Source organism: Diceros bicornis, chromosome 9 (assembly GCF_020826845.1).
Source record: "Diceros bicornis minor isolate mBicDic1 chromosome 9, mDicBic1.mat.cur, whole genome shotgun sequence".
NCBI classification, from domain to species: Eukaryota; Metazoa; Chordata; class Mammalia; order Perissodactyla; family Rhinocerotidae; genus Diceros; species Diceros bicornis.
In genome coordinates, this window is record NC_080748.1 from 22,631,522 (window position 1) to 22,656,304 (window position 24,783).

Consider the following 24,783-nt stretch of genomic DNA (forward strand, 5'->3'; position numbering starts at 1 on the left):
AAGATTGGTTTCTTTCACTTAGTAATATGCATTTAAGGTCCCATAATGTCTTTTCATGGCTTGATATCTTATTTCTTTTTAGTGCCAAATAGTATTCCATTGTCTAGTATTTTCTTTTTTTGAATCGTTTTCTCCTGTTGCTCATATTTGAAAATGCAACTGACTTTTGAGTATATCTGTAAATCTGTAAAATGTATCTTGCTAAGCTTTATATCTTCCTTTCCAATCATTACACCTTTTACTTCTTTTTTGTACCTTACTGAACTAGCTAGGATGTCAGGTACAACGCTGAATTACATTTTACTTGATCACTCTCTGATTCTAAAGGCATATTCCTCACACTTCATAATTAAGAATAATGTGTGCTATACTTTTATAGATTTCCTCTACCTGATAAAGGTTCCTTCTTTTCCTAGTTTGCTAAGTGTGTGTGTTTTAACCATTATGGTGACTGAATTTTACTTTTTTTATACAGAGACTGAGAAAATGGTTTTTCTCCATTTGTCCATGTGATGAACTACACTTTTAGATTTCTTAATGTTATTTTGTTCTTACACTCCTGATATAAACCCAACTTGATTATATCATTTTTTAAGAATAAATGCTCTATTCTTGTTGCTATTTTATTTATGATGTTTTACTATTATCTTGGGTAAGGTTGACTTGCGTTTGTTCTTTCTCATACTATTCTTGTCTGAGTTTTGGTATCATGGTTATACTGGTCCATAGGAATGAGCTGAGGAGTGTGTTCTCTTTCTATTCTCTAGGAGGAGTATGTTCAGGAGAACTAGCCTGGAAAGCTTTCTGAGCCTGCTGCTTCCTTTCCACTTACAAGGTTTGTGATACTAACACACAGGCAAGTATTGCTAACATCTTACTGTGCACTTCTCACTTCTTCCATTTTTCTGTGCCTTCTAGATGTTTTTTCTTATTCTTTTCCTTCTCTATCAATTAGGAGTTATAAACACTGATGACTTTTACCTTTCACCATGAAATTTTACCAGGCATAAATTAAATTTTAAATGTAAATTAAAAAGTCAGTATCATAATGCCCCTCCTGAGTACAAAGACCTTGGGGATACTTTAAATTTTTTTTTTTAAAGAGTTGTCTTTTTATTTATTTATTTATTTTTTTGTGAGGAAGATCAGCCCTGAGCTAACATCCATGCCAATCCTTTTTTTTTTTTTTTTGCTGAGGAAGACCGGCCCTGAGCTAACATCCGTGCCCATCTCCCTCCACTTTATGTGGGATGCCACCACAGCATGGCCTGACAAGCGGTGTGTTGGTGCGCACCCGGGATCCGAACCCGGGGCCACCAGCAGCGGAACCCGTGCACTTAACCGCTATGCCACAGGTCCAGCCCCCAAGGAGATACTTTAATTTTGATCATCCTTCCCAACTTACTTGCCAGTGTTTTCAAATATTTAATCTTTTAATTCATCCAAATTAGACACTGTTTACTAACGTTGTATCACCTTTAAAAACAACAAAGGCTCATTAAGTTTGATTCGGAGTAAAGTCTTTTCTAAAATTCTGTGACACTAACTGTATTTTATAAATGCACACAGTAAACTCATTTGGCAAATCACATGGTAAGGCTTAAAATAAGGTTAATCAATTATATAACAATGTTTGCAAATCCTGTGTAGACCACAGGCCTTTATGGAAAGGGAATGGAGAGGTACATTTCTATTCCCTTCTCATAATGAAAGTCTATCCTCTTCATTTTTGGATTTCTGCAATAACCATCCAGTTTACTACTTCCAATCCAGCCTCCATGCTGCAGCCCAAGTGATTTTTGCAAAGTGCTCTCTGATAAATTTCCAAACTCTTGACCACAAAACAAATGCCCAACTCCTTAGCATGGCTTAGAGGGTCTTTTGTGATCATGTCTCTCCCTTGTTTTTTAGATTCACTTGAACTACAAACTTCATTCAAACTCCATCCAGTTATATGATTGTTTTACTATGCTACTCTGTCACACTTTGTGCCTTTATAAAGGATGTTAATTCTTGCCCATCCTTTAAGACTTTAATGTCACTGAGAAAACCTTTCTGGATTTCCTCAGGCAGTAAGGTACTCACCCACCCTCCTATGTATTTTCATAGCACTTGATAGTACAAGTAGCCTTGATATTGGTAGTAAATGCTTGGTTCAAATCTACACTTCCTCATGTGTGACTTACATCTTGGTTTCTCTATCTGGTTAATTAGGTTGCTAGTACTTATCTCATAGGGTTGTGAGATACATAAAACTAGTTCCCAGTAATTATATTGCAAGTGCTCCAAAATGTTCTCTTCGTTTTATATAAACCTTTAAGTGCCCAATATGTGCAAGATGTCAGGAATACATCTAAAAAACGAATAGGATACAGTTCCTTTGCTGTGATGATAAGGGGCTCATTGGACAGCAGACTAAACCTGTTAGCATCAATATAGAAAGATTACTCAATAACTTATCTGAATGAATGGACAACATATATAAGCAATACACAATAATCTTTAAAAAGTTTTATGAGTGTAGACTTAAAAAAGAACAAATGACAACTTCTAATAACTGGTATCGATTAACTATGAGGTTACATTCTGTGTTTGAAGATAATTAAAGGCATAAATAGTCTGTTTCAGGTGTTGGTAATAATAGAACTTTCACATAAGACATTACTTAAAGGATGAGCAATCAGTAGTATATATTGAGTTACAACTAAATTCGGACAAAAATGTTCTATACCTCAAGCATATACAAAAAATTAAAAAGCCTATCCAAGTATTTAATAAAACACTTATAAAATATTTGTCATATCCATAAAGTTTATTTTAAAAAACTGTTAAAAACTAACCATACAGGAATATTTATTAATATACTTAAAAAGTTTGTCCCCCATGTTGAAGGAAAATACATTAGCAACATCTTCCAGACACCATCTTTATAAAAGTAAAACTTCTAGATGCTGAAATGTACTACAGTAGATTCTATAGTTTACACTTGGAATCACAGGATTGGAAATCATTCTCCCTACGCCCCCGTTCCCCCCAATGTGGCAGTTATTATACTTAAATTAATGACATTCAATCATGTTAAACTACCACAGATCCTCAGAGTACAGGCTGTATTATCTACTAACAGAGCAAGTCTTCCCTATTTGTTCTCACATAATTATTTTAGATAAGCATTTGACTTTAAGTACAAATAAAAATACTACATCCCATGATTGTAAACATTCACCAAGAGCTTCCAGAGTACAATGAGTAATAGAGGTGGCCCAAGAGTCAGTCAGATGTTCCTCACTCATTTGGATACTGCTGAGATTAAGAAAAAAGTTTTGAAGGCAAATTATCACAAGCCTTACTTGTATTTCTGTTAAGACAGTAGTTCTGGATATGTATTTTTAGTCTAAAACACCTGAAAGTCACTCTAAAGACTATATTAAGCACCATTTTCACTTACCTGAAATATACTGAGTTAAATTCAGCAGTATACGTATGATCATTAATGTCAGAAATGAAAGATAATGGTGGGTCTCCAGTTCCTGTCTGTGGATACACATGGAGTACAGAGTTCCCATGATGCAACAGGAACCACTCATGCACGCCAAGGGCCACACGCAACCCGTAAGTCAGAGGCACAACTATTACTTCCGTCAGTGGATGCTGTACGAGCAGATTTAAGGCTGTATTCGGCTATAAAGAGTTCAACCTCCTCTTTAGTATTCTTCCTACATAGATTACAGACACGACTCAAAATTTCATTGGGTGAGAGGTCAAAAGTCCCCAAATAGTTTTTTAATACTATTCCCCATATAATGTATTGTCAGTATATTTACATAGGGGAGTGTTCTTATTTAAAACCATTTAAAAAAATGCAACCATGTTTTTTAAACTCTTATCCCCGTTTTCCTAGGATCACCCTCATTCTCATTTTCTGACTTCTGGTCAACTTCACATTTGTCAGACAGTTCACTGCAGTCCTTAGGCAATTGTGATGTTGCTCCAAAAGAGAATACAAATTAAAATATATTCACTGCCACCCACTTTGGGACAGGCCTGTTTGCAAAGAAAATGGTGTTCCTGGTGTTGAAGGATAACTAGGAAATCCATCCGGCTGAGCTGGATAGCTGTCCAGAGCCGAAGCTGAGTGAACCTGATAGAAAGAAGAATGTGCAGTTTAGCAGAATGCCAGATTCAATCAGGCCTGTACTTGCTTTAGCCTGTGCCACGCTACAGATATTCAGAATAGGAAAGAAAAGAAGAACTCGGGGGCAACACAAGTCGGCTCAGTCTCCCGAAATTTTTAAGAAACATTCAAACTTCTTTAGATGGAGGAAGTACCTAAAAATGCATTAAAATATTTAATATTCTTTTAAAAAATCAATAGGTTTTCTCAAGACAATTTACTTTAATGGCCCCTTATTTTAGCTTAAATTGTAGAAGACAAGCAACTTTAACTGTCACGTATAAAAATTCCATTTGCAAAATCTCCAAACTGAGATTTTAAAGTCTACGACCAGGAAAACCATTTCACACAGGTGAATATATTCCACCACTTTCATTACCCTTCTGCAGGAAGACAAGCATAATCTGCAAGTTTTGGGAGAACTAATTATCAAACCCCTAGACATTCTCATATGAAATTTTTTGCTAATGTTGGGATATCACAATTGGTATTGCAATGTTATCACTACAGAACCTATGCTACATATGCTGCCATTTTATTTACGCCAGATGTTGCCTGCTCACCTGCTGTAGCAGTGCTGACTGTGCAGCTGCATTATGCTGTAATTCCTGCAGGGATGACTGTGAAGGATTCTTGGAAAACCCGGGGATACCTGGGAGGGACAAAAGGCCTGGAAAAACAGAACTGCCTGCAGCTTGAAGTCCCGATGATAAGCTAAAACAGTAGATAGAACAGGTCAAACTGTAGATAAGACATAAAAGCTACAGCTTCGATATTTGTCAAATATAAGATCCTAAGATGTAAAAAAAAAAAAAAATCTTAGAATTTCTCTACTGGAAGGAACCATAAAAGTCAGCCACTCGCTGATGTAAAACTTACTCTTATAAAGTACATTATTGCGACTTCAATAAGTCTATGTTTTGCATATAATACTTCTTGCTATTTTATAATCAAGTTAAATTACCAAATACAAATCCTAATTATCTGAGCCAGCGTTAATATTTTATATATCTGTTTTAACATGTTTGAAGAGCCACAAAACATTTTTTGAGCAGTGAAGTTTTACCCCAGAAAATATAATTTAGCATCACCAAACAATCAGATTTTGACTTTCATTTGAATGATTTAAAAATAAGACTATGGGGGCCGGCCTGGTGGCGCAAGCGGTTAGGTGCGCATGCTCCGCTGCAGCTGCCTGGGGTTCACCGGTTTAGATCCCGGGCGCGCACTGACACACCGCGTGTTAAGCCATGCTGTGGCGGTGTCCCATATAAAGTAGAGGAAGATGGGCATGGATCTTAGCCCAGGGCCAGTCTTCCTCAGCAAAAAAGAGGAGGATTGGCATTGGATGTTAGCTCAGGGCTGGTCCTCCTCACAAAAAATAAATAAATAAATAAATAAGACTATGATCCACAAGTTAAGTAAAGAATGATTTTATCCTCTTTCCAAAATATTCACATACCCGGCTTGTGCAACAAGGGCAGAGTTGAAGTTGGAACTAAATGCTGAAGCGAATCCTGGGAGGACGGGAGCTGGTGATGGGGCTGTGGCAGCAACGGGAAGTGGTGTGACGGCTGCCACTGTAGATGGCGCCTGCAGCCCCGGGAACGAAGGGAGAGCAGGGGTGACGCCAGGGGTGTTAGCGACAGAGAAGCCAGGGTAGGAGGGATTTGAAGACGGCAGAGGTCCTTGAGTAACTGAAAAAAGTGAGGGGACAGCAGTGGACAGGTTGAGGGGGAAAGGCGCTGCTGAGACGGGTGCTGAGGCAGAAAGCCCTGAGAGAACGGCCGCTGTCGAACTAGGATGAGGGACAGACGCGGAGGTGACAGCTGCAGATGAGGTGGCTATTAACGATCCTGGAAGAGATACTGACGGATTAAGAGTCGGGTTGCCAGTTAAAGGGAAATTATTGGTCAAAGAAGTGAAAGGAGGAAGAGCAGTGAATACTGGAGTGATGGGAGTGGAGGAACCATGTGGAGGAAGGGAAATAGAGGAGAGGGGATTTGAAACATTCAAGGGAGTACTCAAACTGGAGAGACCTGATAATGCAGGATTAAGGCAAGTAGATAGACTGATGGGCACTGATGCTGAAGTATATGCACGACCCAATGTCCCTGATAAACCTAAAGTGCCATGAGAGGGATTCACGGAATGAGATGGGCCTTTGAAGGCTGAGGGAGTAGGACTCGTGGGCTCAGTTTTGATCATAACAGAAAGAGTTGTTACAGTAGGGGCAGATGAAATGTGAAGGTCTGAGTTACTTGGGTGGGGGCCATGCAAAAGGGTAGCTGAGGAACCACAGCTAACTGGCACTGAAGTCGAAGATGATGTAGGAGTAGCTAGAGGAGACTGCACAGGCAAAGTAGAGGGAGTGGAGGTTGAATTAGCCACAGGAGATGGCAGGCCTGGGAACATGGCCAACCCTGGAGTGGAAGACCTCTGTGGGGCGGGAATGGCTGATGGGGCATAGCACTTGTTAGCAGCTAAAGCAGGAGAATCAGAGTTCTGATTAGTAAGAGAAGACAGAGAAGCCAGCCCACTTGTAACGGCAGAAGATAAAGCAGAAGGGTTGATTAAATTGGTATCATTTGACGTCAGAAAGCCCTTTAAAGCAGACAGAAGAGGATTATTTACACCAAGTGGACAAGCAACACCAGGAGCAGAACCACCGGCAATTACAGAAGGAGTTGGGTTGGATACGCCTTGGGATGTTGGTGTTAAGGGCAAGGGGAGCCCTGCAAAGACTGAGGACAATGAAGCAGAACTTGGGTTGTTGGTAGAAGCAGCAGTAGAGGTGGCAGAGAAAGGGAGGCTAGTGAAGGGGGCAGAAGTAGAGGCAAATATTTCACTGGAAGCAGGAGTGGCCCGAGGTGTGGGTGTGGCCTGAGGGGCTGGGACAGGAGCAGCAGAAGGACCTGGCAGTGCAACTAGCCCAGAAAAAACTGAAGGAACAGGAGCAGACGTTGTACTGTGGACAGAAGTGACAGGTGCAGCAGGCAGCGAAGGGGTCCTGATAACTGTTGGATTTGGCGTTGATGGCTGTGGTGCGTGAACGGCTGCGGAGACCTGCCCTGGGAACACAGGAAGGACAGTATTCGGCATGTTCATCCCAGAAATGGTGGCGGTTGCTGATGCTGAGGGGAGATTTACTGCCTTGACCGGGGATGCAGTGGGGAGGGGAGTTGCAGCAGGTGTTGAAGGGTTAGAACCATGAGGAGAAAAGAGTTGACTGGCTGGTGTAGAAAATACTGTGGGGGGAAAAAGGGGCAAGAATTTATCATTATGCTGAAATGTCATATTTTAACTCAAAAGAAAACCATAAAAATTTTTGTAGTATTTAACAAATATCAAAGAAAATCAGTGACAGGTATAACAGGCTATTGCAATGCATAAATTGCTAGATTCCCTTATCCTGGTTTTCACTACAGAGCCTCAGTTAGATCCAGTTGTCTTCTAGACTCTGCTCAGAATAGCCCTTCAATTCACAGTGAGGAAGTCTTGAGAAGTTAGCAAATAAATTTTCCTTTCATATTTTCCCAATTTTTAAAAATTCAAAGAATTTATTTTAACTGTGATTAAGGTTGGTGTATTGCCTTTACCTTTTACTCTTTCAAACCACTTATCTAGAGTAATAATACAAGTCATTTCTCCCTCTTAAGAGCTTTCAGGACATCACTTTCCTTTTAGGGGCATACAAGGCCTTCCAGAATTCACCCCATCTCTCCAGTATTCTTTGTTGCCACTCTGGGAGTTGAACTGAATATTCCAGATTATCAACCTATAGTTTTCTCCCCAAGCATTTTCTCATACTGACTCCTCTACACTACCTTAACCTCTAACTTTACTTGGCTTTTCCTAGGAGCTCCTTTAGGGGCAAGAAGCCGTGTCTAACTCATCTTCAGAGCCTTAGTACCTAGCACAGTGCATGGCACCTTGTATTTTATAAGTGTTTGCTGCACTGGATACATCATGATTACCTCAACTATAGTTCCCAAACCCATCCAAGGACTTATTCTCAAGACTTATAGTTTGCTATAATATTTTTATTTTGATAAACTCTATAAATAATTAACATAAGTATTCTTGGGGATGATTTGGGTTTCCTCTCTAAATCAATTTTTAAATGACTGTTAGCCTCTGATGATCTTGTTGATGCCAAATGGAAACCACGACTTAGGTAGCTAATGTCGTAATAACAATTATCATCTGCTGCCATACCCACATTGAAGTTTGTTTCAGTTGTAAACAGAGAACATGTTTTTTTGCAGTCATAATCAACCGAAAGACATTTTCATGGACTAAGACTTAAATTTTTAAATCTATGCATAATGAAGACTTTTGACATACCAAAGCTGACATGGCCAATGTCAGCTATGTTAATCACGGGTACCATAGGAAAAGAACAGACGAAAAGTGATGGCCAAAGGAGCCACATTGGGCTGAACAAATTTTACAGTTGTTTTAGAAAAGAAACATGGTAGAAGAATTGACCAACGGTAATGTATAAATACACAAACTTCAAACTCAAAAGGCCTGAAGTCTGTACCGTATTTGTGTTGTAAGCAGTACTTTAGTTTCAAGAAAATAAGAGTAGCTATCATTTTAAATTTAGAGTTCGTATGAACATGGATTTTTACTTTTGTTTGTACTGAATTTGTTTTATAAGAACTAGAAGCACAGGGAATATATACTTAGTTTTGTGTTTGTAAATAATGTACTAAGAAATTATTTAGGTCAACAGTGGTGGGAAACATTTGAGAATTCACTACCTTATTTAACTACATGCTGAGGACCATGTAGTTAATGACAGATTGCAAGGTAAAACCAACCTGTCTCATAGTGTTCTTTATAGCAGCCTCTGTTGGAGATCTTTTTATATAATAGAGCAAAAGCCATGCACTGTTAATCATAGTGCCTACAGTTAAAATGCAACAAAACAAAAAAACAAAAAACCCCCAAAACATACCATGATAAATATCACTCTCCTGTCATCTAATTTGGTTGTTAACCATTAAACACTATCTGTCAGATCCTGTGCTTTGTACTTTACGCCCATCATGTCATTTGTCCTCACATAACCCTTTGAGACAGGTACTGACACCTCCATTTTATAGATGGGCAATCTGAGGCTTGGTGTGATTAACCAACTTGTTAAAAGATCATGCGGCTATTAAGTGGCGTTCAAAGGGTATAGTTTCAGTTATGCAAAATGAATAACTTCCAGAGATCTGCTGTACAACATTGTGCCTACAGCACAATACTGTACTGGGTACTCAAATATTTAAGAGGAAAGATCTCAATAAATGAGATCTTACTACAATAATAATAATAATAACAATGAAAAAGGTCATGTAGTTATGAAGTAGTAACACTGAGATCTGAACCTGGGTCTGTCAAACCCATGTTCCTAACCACTATACTAGTTTGTCTTTACTTCTGTTTCTTACTGTGCTTCAAAAAGGAAAAAAAAAAAATCTTAATCATGCTAAAATAACATAGCACAGGAAAACAAAGGATGCTATTCCTAACAACCGAGCTCATGACACTTAACCTATTTATTCCCTTCAAAAAAAGATCTGCTAATGAAGCTGAGTATAAAGACTGAAGATTCTTTAACCCCCTCTTCGCAGAAGTTAGATGACCTGCCCAAGCTCCCAAAGCCAGGTGGTGCCAAAGCCAGGACAAGAAACTGGGCGTCCTGACAGTTCACTTAGCACTCTTTCCACCCCACTCTGCTACCTCCTTTAGAAACCACCAGCTCAAAAGCACCACTCAGGCACCATTCTCAGGGAGTGGGATTCTCCCACCCAGACTCCTGATCCCGCACCATAATGATGAGATTCACGCACTACTTTGTTGCACAAGAACCAATCCCAGATTCCGTCTCACACCGGAAAGTGTCTGCATCCTGACCACACTTATCCTCAGCTAGGGGAGGCATAAAATGCTACAGTGCTGCGGCCATCGGCAGGCATCACAGGCCACATCTCATCTTCATTTTTCAATTCCACTTACCCTTTGGCACCCCTTATTCTTTTCTTTCTAAGTTATTCTAAGTTATGCTACCCCAAATGCTTATTGAAGTAATTAAATCTGAAAGTAGTATCTGACATAGCATTTGTCAAAAACGGTTTTCATCACCGTATGTGTTTATATCAAAAAGAAATGAGGCTTCCAATATCCCGTAACATAAAGTTAATGTGGATATAATGCCACATAGCACTTAGATTACATTGAAAGTTTTGCAAATAGGATACAAAAGCATATGGTTCATTTTAAATCTAGTTGATATGTGCACTTCATGTTGTGTGTATGAAATGTACCACTATGAAGCCTGTTTTAGCAAGTATTGGTTAGTTAGATTCTTTAACCAGGAACTTTCCCCAAAGCATAAAGATTTCCAATGCACTCAACTCAAAATCATTTCAGTGAATAACAGAGCAGACATCACTATCTCTGGATCAAACCTGGTACTTACATTGATTCTGTGTAGATTTTGACTGACTGGAAAGGTCTTCATTTTCTATATAAAAATAAATATATAAAAGTTGATTTGAAGCTTTATCAAATTATTCAACACCATAATAATCAGAGATTGCGGTCAAGAAAAGAAAAACTCAGGACATGTATGTATACTATATTAGGAAAAACAGGGCCGGCCCCATGGCTTAACGGTTGAGTGCACGTGCTCCGCTGCTGGAAGCCCGGGGTTCGGATCCCGGGCGTGCACTGAGGCACCGCTTCTCCGGCCATGCTGGGGCCGCGTCCCACATACAGCTAGAGGGGTGTGCAGCTATGACATACAACTATCTACTGGGGCTTTGGGGGAAAAATTAAAAAAAAAAAAATTAAAAAAAAAAAAAAAGGAAAAACAATGTATGCCTATGGGGGAAAATAAGGAAATAAACAAAAATCATAGTAGTAACTATATGAAGACACGTAGGATTATGAGCAATTGATCCCCACCGCCCTCCCCCCGACTACTCCTTAACATATCAGGTTTTAAATAAGTATTATTTTATAGATATATTTAAGAACACCTTCCGGAAAGATGATGGCCTGAGTGTGGCACCCACGAGAAAGCGCAGCCTGCAGCTGGAGTGCAAAGAACCACTGTCACTGGCTAAGCTGACAGACAGTCACTTTTCGGTACCACTGCCTACAACAGTAGGAAGACTCGGAAGTGGGAGGTGGATGCTGAGTGCAGAATCCACTGTCATCTGAGGGACCAATCTCGAAAGCCATTGTGGATCACCCAAGCAAACAGAAAAGTGGCCCCCCTCACTTGTTGCACTCAGTTCAGGAAAAGGACCTATGCTAGGAGCTGATAAGGAGAACTACCCTAGTTAAGGCTTACTCTAAGCCTGTGAGATTGACAACCTAAAACACGCTCCTCCCCACCCACATGGGAAAGGACCCATCTAACCAGACCATCAGTCAAAGGTACAACGGGAAAAATGACCTCTCATGGCTTGACAATAACTGTCCAAGAAACCAACACTGTGACAGGCACAAGGCGCAAAGGAAACCCTCAAGCCTGACATGGTGAGAAAGAAAGATCATGGCTTGTTTCAGGGACTTAGTACAAATAAACAACCAGAACGAATTGTGTCTATCAACGGAGATTCAATGAAAAAGAGAGAAAAAACCTGTGATGCAAATTAGGAACACACACACCCATAATACTGCAAGAAAGTAAGCAGAGCAGGTGACGACTTCAGATAAAAATCCGACTCCAAATTGATAACTGCAAAGAATGGTGACGATCAGAATAATATTACTGAAAGCTCAATTACTTAGTTGGAAATAAGAAACAAAAAAACTCCCATTTAAAACGGCAAAAATACACAGAAAAGGATATCATAAATGAATAGGTAAGAGACTCAGAAGGCAAAGACAGTGCAAAATAAGAGTGCCAGAAGGAGAAAAAAGAACAGATGAAAAAGCAAGAATTAAACAATAATAAAAACAAAATTTTCCTAAGCTTCACAGACTTGAGTTTTCATATCCAAAGGGCTTACAGAGTTTCAGGAAAGATTAATGGTAAGATAGATCCCTAGACATCCTGGTGAAATATCTGAACTCCAAGATTAAAAGACATTTCTGAACTCCAAAGATAAGGAATCTCTTCTTTGTAAGCTTACAGAAAGAGTCCAAGGTTCTAACAAAGAAAAGAAAATTAACTGGAATTGGGTTTCTCATCTACAACCCTAAAATATGTCCTCTTTTTAAAAAAAAAAAAAAAATTTTTTTTTTTGTGAGGAAGATCAGCCCTGTGCTAACATCTGCCAATCTTCCTCTTTTTTTTTTTTTTTTTGCTGAGGAAGACTGGCCCTGGGCTAACATCCGTGCTCGTCTTCCTCCACTTTATATGGGACGCCGCCACAGCACGGCTTGCCAAGCGGTGTGTTGGTGCGCGCCCGGGATCCGAACTGGCGAACCCCGGGCCACCGCAGCACGCACACTTAACCACTTGCGCCACTGGGCTGCCCCCGTCCTCTTTTTGAAGAAATGACTTAGAGAAATTTTCTACTAAAGGAAAATTAGAATGAGCATGTCAGAAAAGGGAATCAAAGAACAGAAGAAACAGTAAAAAGCCGTAACTTTAAAGGCACCGAAGAAAAAAAGGTATAGTATTCCAACAAAACACAGAAATGGATGAAAAAGGAGAGGCAGTATGTAAGTCAAACGGTGGAGTATAGCACAGCTTTTTTAGTTTTTTGTACAGTAACAACTAGTAAGAATACAAAGGTAATCACTAGCAATATTACAGATAAAGTTTGGGTGGGGGCAAGAAGAGGAGAGTTAAAAAATAAAACAACAATTTGACTAATCCAAGTAAACAAAAGTAAGGAAAATGAAAAACTAGGATAAAAGAATAATAATGAATACAAAAATAAAATGGAAGGACTAATAACAAACACGTAATTTTTATGATTATTGGAAATTCCTATTAAGTCTCTCTTCACTGGTTTAAAAAGCAGAATCTAGCTATAAATGCAATTTAAAAACCAACTAACCTACCAAATAAAACCCTAAAAAAAAATTGAAAATAAAGATACAGGTAAAATACATATGTAAAATGAAAGCAAAAAGGAGTTAGGACAATATTAATGCCCAATAAGGCCAGGGAAAAAAGAAATATTTTATAGTAAAGTATAATTCAGCTGACACTAGGTAATTAGTAATAAGCAGCTAGAAATGAAATATTCCATTTATAACTGTACCAAAAAATACCTCTAAAACCCCTAGAGACAAACCTATGGCAAAGAACCTATATGAAGAAAACTACAAAATCTTGTTGAAAGAGATAAAATAAGCCCTGGGGTGGAGGAGAAATACTATTTGACATGACAGAAAGATGTAAAATGACTGAATGGTAAGACTTAATATCATAAAAATATCAGTTCTCGGGGCCGGCCCGGTGGCGCAAGCGGTTGGGTGTGCGCGTTCTGCTGCGGGGGCCTGGGGTTCGCAGCTTTGGATCCCGAGCGCGTACCGACGCACCGCTTGGCAAGCCACGCTGTGGTGGTGTCCCATATAGAGTGGAGGAGGATGGGTACGGATGTTGGCCTGGGGCCGGTCTTCCTCGGCAAAAAAAACAGGAGGATTGGCAGATGTTAGCACAGGGCTGATCTCCTCACACAGACACAAAAAAAAATTCTCCCAAAATTACTATATAAGTATATATACATAAATTCAACTGTTTTCAATTGCACATTAAGTGTGTAATTGTGTTCAAAATCACATTATAGTGATCTTAAAGTTCAGATGGAAGAATAAACTTCCAAAAATAGATAAGAAAGATGTAAAAATATAGTGAGAGAAAGCTAGTCTTATTAGATATCAGAAGATATTATAAATCTGCTAACCAAATCCATATGGGATCATCACAACATAAAATAAGTAGATTGGGATAGAAAAAAAAAAACCCCCAGCATTAGAGTCATGTGTGTCTTTGAAAACTTAAGATAAATGTGGTATTTCCAATCAGTGTAAAAACTAGGTTAATAAATGGTGCTAGCAAGACTGGCTACCATCTGAAAAAAAAATTAAGATGAACTTCTATTTCACCCCTATACGAAAATAAATTCCAGACGGAATAGGAGTCTTACAAGCTCTAAATTACCTGGACTACCTAGGGTTAAGATCTAATCAAGCTAACACGGTTTCAGCTTTTCTTTGTCTCTATTTGTCTAGGCAAAAATGTAAAACTCTAAGAGTGAAAGGTACATAAACAAGGGCAAGAAATGATAAATTTTGGAAAAAATGTTTTACAAGTCTTATCAGTAAGAGTATGCAGCTGCAAACACCAGAACCACTCTGGCTGGTAAAACAGAAAAAGAATTTATTAAATGCTATTAAGTAACTGAGTTTCTGGGGAGGGAAGTGAAAAAAAACAACTTCTATCCCTTACTTACACACATAAAAAAATAAATGGCAAGTAGAATAAAAGCTATATATTAAAAAAGAATCACTATAAAAATAATTAGAGAATATAGATGATATTTTCATACCGTTGGGATAGGGTAGGGTTTTCTAAGCAAGACATTTAAAACTCAGAAGAATCAAATAAACAATAATTGATCAAAATAAAAATTAAACTTTTTGGGGCCGGCCCGGTGGCGCAAGCGGTTAAGTGCGCGCGCTCCGCTGCGGCGGCCCGGGGTTCGCTGGTTCGGATCCCGGGCGCGCACCGACGCACTGCTTGGTAAGCCATGCTGTGGCGGCGTCCCATATAAAGTGGAGGAAGATAGGCACCGATGTTAGCCCAGGGCCGTCTTCCTCAGCAAAAAAAAGGAGGAGGATTGGCGGATGTTAGCTCAGGGCTGATCTCCTCACAAAAAAAAAAAAAAAAAAAAAAAAAAAAAAATTAAACTTTTATTTATAAAAGACAGCCAAATTAAAATGTAAGCTCAATCAGCCTCATCAAATTCGCGGAAGTTAAAAAACTGGTAATATCCCATGTTGAAAGGACATGAAGGAACAGCATGCTTGTATCCTCTCACTGGCAGGTATAAACTAGTTCAGTCTTTTTGGAGAACACTTTGGCAATATACAGAAAAATATTTATCCTTCACATCCCGTGTTCCCAACAGACCCAAGAAACAGGCTGAACAGGGGCGTGCTGGGGAAAGAGTTTAAGCCCTTCTGAGCACCGACGAGACTTTCCTCCCCATGGCAGGAGCAATTTGCCCAAATGGCGACACTCATTGTGTCAATCATACTTTTTCACAGCCTGTCCAAGTTTCTCGCTGATGAGAAATGGTTCTTATTTCTACAATGTGCTCGAGTTCACACATGCAGGCCAAGGCCACTCTAGGGGACCCTGTGTATCGTACTCAGATCCATCATCAGGCTCTTAAGCTTGTGCTCCCTCTGTCAGGACACACCATGTCAAACACCTGTCCCCTCCAAGTGCACATCTGTGGATGAATAAGTTATTTACTTTTAACACCCCATGATAACATGATTTTACCTGTTCCTACTGGATTAGGAGTATATGGAGGTGGAGGGGGCACACCTGGAGCTATGACACTGGCCAACGGTACCAGACCTGCATTGTTATAAGCACCTAAAATAAAAATATAACAGAAAAAAATATATAATTTAGTATCGTTCTGTGGTCAGGAGTTCAAACCGTGTTAGTACAGCTATCTGATTTATTTTTAAAACTGTTACATAATAGAGTTGCATTTTACATGGAGGTTTGGGTCTAGGGTTAGGTGAAAACTGAGATCAAATGAGACTCCTCAAGATTCCCATTTCCCATTGCATGCTCACTCCAGGCATAAGCTCACTGAATGGCCTGAATGGCATGGCAGGCAGAACCTGCCATACTTAAATTATTTGTCTTTTCTGTCAAGCACATACACTTGACCTTTTTATAAATGCATTAATGATATCTTTGAACACCAATTACCAAAAAGGTAAATCAAGATGATTTACCAAAGCGAAAAGCCATAATAATAAATAACGATTAAAAATAATCTATAATTAATTTATCAAAAGGAAAATATCCTAAATAAGCTCTCTCTGCTGCATTCTTGTAGACCAAGACACTAGTAGCTGACTGTGGGCAAAATTAAACTCATCATAGCATACTTCCTAAGTGCTCCAGATTCCCAAGAACATATACGAACATTTACTTTGCTTTCAATTTAATAAGTAAACAGTGAAAAAAAATTAAAAAATGAAAGAACTTACTTGGTGCAATAGTTGCATGTGGCCGGCATGGAGGTATTGGATAAGGAACAGGTTTATGTGGATTGTACGTTGAAGGAGGCTAGATGAGGGGGGGAAGTATAGCAGTTAGAAGAAAACCAAGTAAGCAGTGTCCTGGCAAAACAAAGTACAACTTGTCTTTCAAAATATTTAGTCCCAAGAGGCTAAAAATGCCCCAGCATACCAAATGCTACTGGACTCATACATGGCACAAATGAGGGAAATTTCTTTGCTTTAACAAATGTGGTTCCTATAAATTGCAAAGGCAGATCCTGTCAAAGACTGTTGCGGAGGTGTTTATTTTTTATTTTAGTATTACATCATTTCCAGTGAAGGGTCAGACCTTATCGTAAACAGCATACTCCTCTCTAAACCCAGCCTAGGTTAATCCAAGAATTCCCATCTCTTCCTATGTAAGACAAGAAATCCACTAGGCTTTGGAATTCGGAATTCTGACAACTGCAGTAGAATGCTGACTGGAGTTATGAATTCACTATTTTAGTGTTTTTGCCTTTTTAAATCCACAAATCTTATTTTATACTTGATGGAACTTATACAAGTAACAAAGCATTCAAACAACTAGTGTTTAGAGAACCAAAGATATCTGAAGCTAAGTCAAACAATATACTTTTAATGAGAGAGAGAGAGAGAGGGAGGGAGGGAGGGAAGGAGGGAGGGCTGGAGGGCATGCCCTAGGGAGGGTACACTTGTGCCCTCGGGGCAAAGGGGATCCACTGGTGGTAAAGGATCCAGATTCTTTCTGGCTCTCATGATGGCGGCCCTGTATGATGCGCTAGTCTCATGCAATGACTATGATCTGTGACTATTCTGCTACGAACCACTGCCACTGGAGTTCCTGTCAGTGGACAGGCAGGGATTGCAAGGTGGCCGTGTGGAGGCCTCAAGTACTTCAACCCCAACAATCCTTCAACCCAGGGGTTGTCTTCTCTTCTGTTTATATTCCAATCAATCATTATAATCACTCCCTTGAAAATACTCTCATCCTCCTGGCTCCATTCTTCTTTCACTAATACTAATACTAATTCGACCAAAACACAACCTTAGTTAAAGTGAATTCTCCATACTCCATACCTCCAAGTGGACAGCTGAATGAGGCTGGAGAAAAAGATAAAAACAATTTGACTGGGCTTACTTTAAACTAAAACATTAAACCTCAGAAGGGCCCTTCACACTGTTAACTAATTATACTGTAGTTCTCTATACCATTCACTCTCCTAGAGTTTCTAGTATACTTTGAACTTCACAACACAAAAACAGAATTCATACTTTGAATGGACAGGAAGCTACACGTAAGAGTTAAGAATTGTTTCATGATTTATTTTCTAAACATACTGGTTTGGATGGTCCAAGAATCCGTGCAGCTATTCCTTTGCCTTCATTAGTACATTCTTCACCATCTTTTTTCAAAGGGGTTCCCTATTTAAAAAATAAATGAAAAGAAAGAAAGAAAGATAATTGAGACTTAAAAAAAACCCCAAACCAGAAACAAACAAACAAACTCCTCACTGTATTATATTGAACAAAATATACTTAACCTGGTAGGAGTTTAAGGACTTGGATTCCAGACCCAATCCTGCTCTGGCTGCACGACTCTGATAAGGGCTGAGGAACTCTCCTCTGGCGCAGACCCATCCTAACATGTACAGAAGCACTCAGAAATAAACATGTCACTGACTAGGGGCCTCCAGAGACTCCAAGGTGGGTTTGGAAGCAATTAACTGTTTTTCCAAGTTATTTCTTTTCCTTTTGTATGTTAAGCAGATGTAACCAGCAGCCCTGAAACTGACCAAGCCAGAAACTCAAGGGAGATGTAATCACTAGCCATCCTGAAACTGACCAGGTCTCACCACAAGAGCCATGCCTATGACTTTTGCCTTATTTTTAACAAAAAGATCTCTCCAGGAGAAGCTTAGGCCTTATTATGTGGAAGCATGTTCTCCAGCTGAGCCTGTGCAAGCGAATACCCCGCCTCTCGCTTTTGAATATGCATTCCTCAATAGAAATAAAAGTTCCTGCTTCCCTTTGTTCGGGGACACCATGACTTTGGAAATGGTTCCTCATGGCCTCCTATTTGCTGCAAATACACTTTGCTTTGTGAGACAACTTCCACTGGTGCAGTCTTATTTAACTCACCAAGAGGTGAGCCCACTTGGTTTGGTAACACACACACTGTACACATGGGGATGACAGAAGGGCAGGACAAGGTATGTTCTAATGTTTTTCCCTCCACAAGAGGAGCAACCAGAAATAGACTTCCAATGCTACAGTATGTATAATACTCAGAGAATCAAAAAGAGTATCTGTATTACAGTTGAGAATAGATAAAAAATGGTGTTCTTTATAAGTATTAAGTTTGATAGTTTATATTATACAAGGGCAAATGAGACCTCATTCAAGACTGCTATAATTAACAGATCAGAATAAGGTGACAGACTATTACAAAGTGTCCCCCTAATAATGTGAGTCCCTTAACGGTACATACTAGTATGGAAGCCAACTTCCAAGATGGTCCCCAGTGAGCCTCATCTCCTAAATGTCCTTATACAGTTCCCTTCCAGAATGAATAGGGCTGACCTGTGCAACAAATAGGATATTCCAGAAATGATGGCATTTAACCTTCAAGGCTAAGTCACAAGAGACAACAGTTTCCACTTGCCTTCTCCTGGATTATTTGCTCTGGTGGAAGTCAGCTGTCATATCATGAGGTACTCAAGCAGCACTATGGAAGAGTGCTTACGGTGAGGAACACAGACCTCCTGCCAAGAACCAACATTAACTTGCTAGGCATGTAAGTGAGCCACCTTGGAAGCATAGTCCTGAGCTTCAATCAAGCCTTCCGATGACTGCAGCCTCATGAGAAACCCTGAGCCAGAACCAAGCTAAGCCACTCTCAGATTCCTGACTCACAGGAACTGTACAAGACAATAAACGTTTATTGTTTTAATCCACTAGGTTTTAAGGTTATTTGCTACACCGCAATAAAAATATATCGTTCTTTGCAAAAGTTATTTTGCAAAGAAGTTTGAAGTACACTGGATGATACAAAAAGAAGTTTTCTTTCTTATGGGACTTCTCAGAGCCTTTATTATGCAACGTGATTCTCCAGGAAGAAAACATTGCATGCAGTTTCCCAAACATACTTAACTGTGAAACTGAGGAATACTGAGAATTTGAGAAATGCTCCTTTATTAAATGTAAATCACTGCTTCTAAAATACTTGGAAAAACAAAACAAAATGAAATCATCCTCTTTTATGTTTGGCTTGTTCTGTACATTTTACACAAATACTGCAATGTAGTTTACATATGAACTTTCAATCAGTGGTGAATCTATGAATTAAGTTGCTGACATAAAATTCCTTTCCTTTGTAGAAGCACCATCAACTGGCATTTTCTTTAAATATCATAACTATGCTAAATTTCATATTTAACCACAAGAAGTTTTATATGTAAGCCATAAAAGCATGCTTACTGGGAAAATTCCATTTATGCGACTAGGTCTTCCTTTGGGATATGGATTTCCTGGGATTGTTCCACAAGAAGAGATCATAGCATGAGGAGCTTTGCAGCCCCCCTTGAAAGCCTGTAACATAAAAAAGAAGAGGTGGCTAAAAAATCAAATAAACTCATAAAGTTAAGTACTCTGGATATTGGGAAGCCCGGCTGAAAAAACATGAATTAATAGCATCACATTCAATCTGTTCATCCATCCATCAGCATTTACAGTGGTGAATATGACCAAAATTAGTAAGTAAAATCACTTTATTTAAACGAAATTATCAAAATGGTAACATAATGTTTTTAATGTCACAATTAATAGACTCCTATACAAAGATATCTTCAAAACAGATTTTGTAAATTGTGTGCAAAAAAGTCCATTTACTATTTAATACGTCCCATTTCTCTGACGACCAAAAAAGAACATTATCCAACTCTACAAACACCAAGACTCATGTTACGGGCAAGGCAAAAAGAGCACAGAGACCAAAGAGACATGGTCTCCACTCTCAAGAATTTTATAATTTAGGGGAAAAAATACAAACAAACAAATAACATGGGACCTTGGATGTCCAAAGAGCTGTGCTGTTGAGAAAGCAAGAGTTATTCGGGTACACAGTGTTCAACATAATATTACACGATGATGAGATGCACTGAGGGACGGAGTGTGGCCCAGCTTGTTCATTACTGCATCCCCAGCTTCTAAAATAGTGTCTAACACATACCGAGTTATTGCTCAATAAGTATTTATTCAGTGAATGAAAAACACTATATTAGGTGACATGTATTCCAATAGATCTATATTGTATTATAGGAATATCAAGTTATGTATACGTAGCTATATTTTACAAGTATGTATGATCTTATAGAGGTATATTGGTTTTATAAATTGATTCACAACACATATAATTAGCTATACTATCCAGGCCCCTACTAAACACTCCAACACTAAAAATCTTCTCAATTTTTGGCTATTATAAATAGCACCATGGTGAATGCCCATATATACGTATTTGTATATTTCTATTTATTTCCTTAGAATAAATTCCTAGAAATAGAATATTTGGGTCAAAACGTATGAACATTTTAAAGGCTCTTCAAGTTTACCTCCCAGAAAAGTTCTACTAATATACATTGACCAAAGGGCCTATTCCACAGAACACTCAGGCCTAGATTATTTCTGAGAAAGAAAGTGACATGATCAGAATACTTTATAAGGAAGAAAACCACAGCAGTAAATGCATGATGCCTTAAAGAATTTAGTCAAGAACACCAATGATGAAGTTACTAAAGCAGAGAAACTTGGACTCAGATCTTGCTTCTGCTACAGTAACTTATGACTGAGGCAAAGTTCTCTCCTCTCCCTGAGCTGAGGGGAGGGTGTAAGGATTAAATATGATTGGGCTGCAGAAAGCAGTCTGTGTCTCCTCAAGCAGGTTTCTAATTACTAATTCAGTTTCTAGCCATAACAGTTCTGAGAAATAACTACCTTAGATGACAAATCAAATTTTCTAGGCTTGACAAGGACTATTTCTCTCACTCTTAGAAATTTTAAATTAATAAACTAGAATTTTGCTTTATTATTCATCTCTTAGGAATTTGATTAACATAAGCCTGATGACAAAGCAAATTTAAAACATTCCTAAATACATAAAATTAAAGACAAAAGCTTGGAGCCTGGGCAAAGTTACTGAGGGACTGAGAATAAATACCCCATGAGGCTCAAGCTGAGGGGCCAATCAGCCTCTCACTCTCAAGCCATCTCTTCATCCTCCAGCATCCCCTTCACTCAGCTGTTTCTCCTCCACAGACTGCAGGGATGTCATTCTGAACCCATCCCATAACAGCAGTCAGGTTATTCATCAAAGTTAACATAGGAGTGAGACTGGTACTTTTTTCTTCATCAACATTCAGAAAAACCAATGTACCATTTATACAGCAATCTTGAGAAAATTACCTGTTCAAGTACTCTCTTGCATCGTTTCTTCTCAGACATATTGATCCTGAATAAATCTTCAATGGGACGAGCATTCTGGGCGTCAACAATGTTTCTACCAAGGAAATAAAATTCAGCTTTTCATTTAAGAATCTGGACACACATACAGAGGCCAACAACCTTGGTTTCCCACACAAATATATCTGAGTAAGCTTTTCCCCATGACACAGGGAGAAAACTGTGATTATTTCCTTTTAATTGGTGAATGTAAATAACATGTTTACATAAAGATGGTAAATATAATAACTGAACTGAGGTTCATCTGGTTACCTGAAAGCAACAAAAGTAATACTATAAATAAAAATCACTATTTTGACATTCTTGAAAATATACCCTCTCAGTGAGTGTTAGGAGAGCTATGGCAATAGAACCAACCAGGTGTTAAATGCAGAAAAATCATGGCTGATCTAAAAATGAAGTTTTATCTTTATTTTAATTTTGTGTTTTTGTGGACATCTGTAAATATATAAGAGACTTAAAAATGCATGTGCTATAAATAAACGGCAACTTATAGACTCTTTCATTCCGCAGAAGAGCAGATTCCTTTTCTCTTTGAGCTTACATTCATTACAGTCACTTATCAGATGCTGTGAGGGATGCTTACACCTATCTTACAGTATTTAAAGTTCACATACCCTACTAAATAGGTGAGATCTTCATTTTTATGACTGAGGAAAATAAGGCCTAGAAACAATAAGTACATATTAAACCAAAAAATATGTTGTCAGAATGTGGCAGAACCCGTCTAACTGTAAGTCCTAGGGCCTTATCAATGAGCCTTTCAAGTCATTCAGAGTAGTAAGGTAAAAGCAAGTCACTGAAATGCAGACAAATCAAAACAAATACTTTTGATAAGCCCCCTTATTTTGTAAGTTATAACCATGTGTAATAAGTACACTAGATATTTAGATATAAGAATTTAGGTCTATGCTTTCGTAGATTTTATTAGAGTTCCATTCACTAATATAATTCTAACACATTAACACACACTAATGAGTTAAAAGACATTTAAAAAGTCTTTCAAATTTTCTCTAATAAAGTAAAAAGAAAAAAATACTTACGAAGCTAACAGTTCAAGAGCAACTAGTTTGTCTTTACTGAAGGTGAAACAATTGAGTATATTGACCACTTCTGCTGGGTGAACAGCCACCATTTTCTATTAATATAAAAAATAATTTTATTTTCAACCTGAGAAATTTTCATGCCAGAAATTGCCTTTTTTAGGGGAAGTATAGTTAAATGTTCTTAATATAAATATTTGAGGTGAAAACTGTTTACTCAAAAGTAAGCTCTAAAAACTATGTGAAGGGGTCAGCCCAGTGGCGCAAGCGGTTAAGCACGTGTGCTCTGCTGCGGCGGCCCGGGGTTCGCCAGTTCAGATCCCAGGCACGCACTGACGTACCGCTTGGCAAGCCATGCTGTGGCGGTGTCCCATATAAAGTGGAGGAAGATGGGCATGGATGTTAGCCCAGGGCCAGTCTTCCTCAGCAAAAAGAGGAGGATTGGCAGATGTTAGCTCAGAGCTGATCTTCCTCAAAAAAACCCAAAAAACTAAGTGAATTAAACTTAGGCTTTTTCAATAACTATTTCAACTGAAGATCTAAGTTCTCCTATGTGCTCTTTTTAATCCACATTTCTCAATGTGTTCATTTATAGGAAAAAAAATTTACATATACTACTTTTCTCAGAAAGGTTATATAAAAAGTGGATACTTACAAATATGGGAGATACACTGCTTGAGAAGTTAGGAAAAATTACATTCCTCAGTTAGAATGCTAGGTAAGCCACAATCAGCACTTCCCCAAGTGAGATCCATGGTGAATAGTGTTACTAAAAAGGGGTACTACAGTCACGTCAATTAGGGGAAAGATGGGTTAAACAGGTTTCTTTACTGCAGAACTTTAAGAGTCTTATGTTAATGTGCACTGTGACACTCCAAGATTGTGGGGAATGTTACATAATTTATTCAACTAGGGTACATGTATCTTTGAAGAGCAGGTAGAAGATTTGGCCAATTTATAGATTTATGTTAACAGTAGAGGAAATTCAAAAGGAAAGTCACTGTAAGAAGATCAGTTAGAATCAACAGCCAATAGATTCCTAAAATTTGGAACAGTGGTTCCCAAACACTTGTACTCACGTACCACGAAAAGAAGTGGTAAAACTATATACCCCTTCCATGTTTTTAAATTGGCATCTAAAAATTTTACCAGAAGTTTAAATATTCGCAAAAGATTGATTTCCTTATATAATAAAGTTTATTATATATTTGCAAAAACCTCAGAAATACTGATTTAGCTCATTTAATTTATGAAAATGTCTACTTTGTAACCTAATTGTCAAAGTCAGTCTTCAGAGTGTGAAAACAATCAATCAAATCAGACTTACTTTGTCAGAAAAGCTCAAATTTAACTTAATTCAAATAAACGCATTAAGTTGTGCCTGCGCTGGCCTTCTCATCTCTGAATTTTAATTCCAAAGTAAGTGGACAGAGGAGCAGGTCTCAGAGCTTAGTCATGAGATTGCTGTCTTGATAAAACAAGGCAAGGTCCCCATCAGTATTTCTTACAGAAGCTCTCTGCTTTGCTCTCCCTCTCAGGAGACTGCACTATCTCTTTGATCTTTGGCAAAAGATTTTCACCCTCAGGTTGTGGGTGGATGGGAGAGATAACTCTTTTTTTTTTTGGTAGAGTAGAAAAAAAGCAATTGTTAAAGAGGAGAGCACCAACAGATCCAGACATTTTCTTAGGCAAATCAGTTCAGGAAGTTAAGGATCTGCAGATTCCCTTACAGCTATCCATGCCTGACACTCTGAGGAAAATCTTCCTATTTGACTTAGATGTCTGTTAATCTAGGCTCTAGCACTGTGC

At 38.6% G+C, this 24,783-nt stretch overlaps 1 protein-coding gene across 1 annotated transcript in view; it reads right to left on the reverse strand.

The window, feature by feature from the left end:
• Positions 1–3,487: 3,487 nt before the first annotated feature.
• The window catches only part of LOC131409913 (proline and serine-rich protein 1-like), a 28,227-nt gene continuing 6,931 nt past the window's right edge, over positions 3,488–24,783 (reverse strand). The window contains exons 4-13 of the mRNA XM_058547669.1: positions 22,975–23,069; positions 21,875–21,968; positions 19,892–20,002; positions 17,753–17,836; positions 16,382–16,460; positions 15,654–15,749; positions 10,653–10,697; positions 5,637–7,422; positions 4,738–4,888; positions 3,488–4,141 (exon numbers count right to left, since the gene is read on the reverse strand). Of these exons, the coding sequence (XP_058403652.1) occupies positions 4,019–4,141; positions 4,738–4,888; positions 5,637–7,422; positions 10,653–10,697; positions 15,654–15,749; positions 16,382–16,460; positions 17,753–17,836; positions 19,892–20,002; positions 21,875–21,968; positions 22,975–23,069 (2,664 nt within the window). The 3' untranslated portion in view covers positions 3,488–4,018. The remainder of the gene's footprint in view (positions 4,142–4,737; positions 4,889–5,636; positions 7,423–10,652; positions 10,698–15,653; positions 15,750–16,381; positions 16,461–17,752; positions 17,837–19,891; positions 20,003–21,874; positions 21,969–22,974; positions 23,070–24,783) is intronic.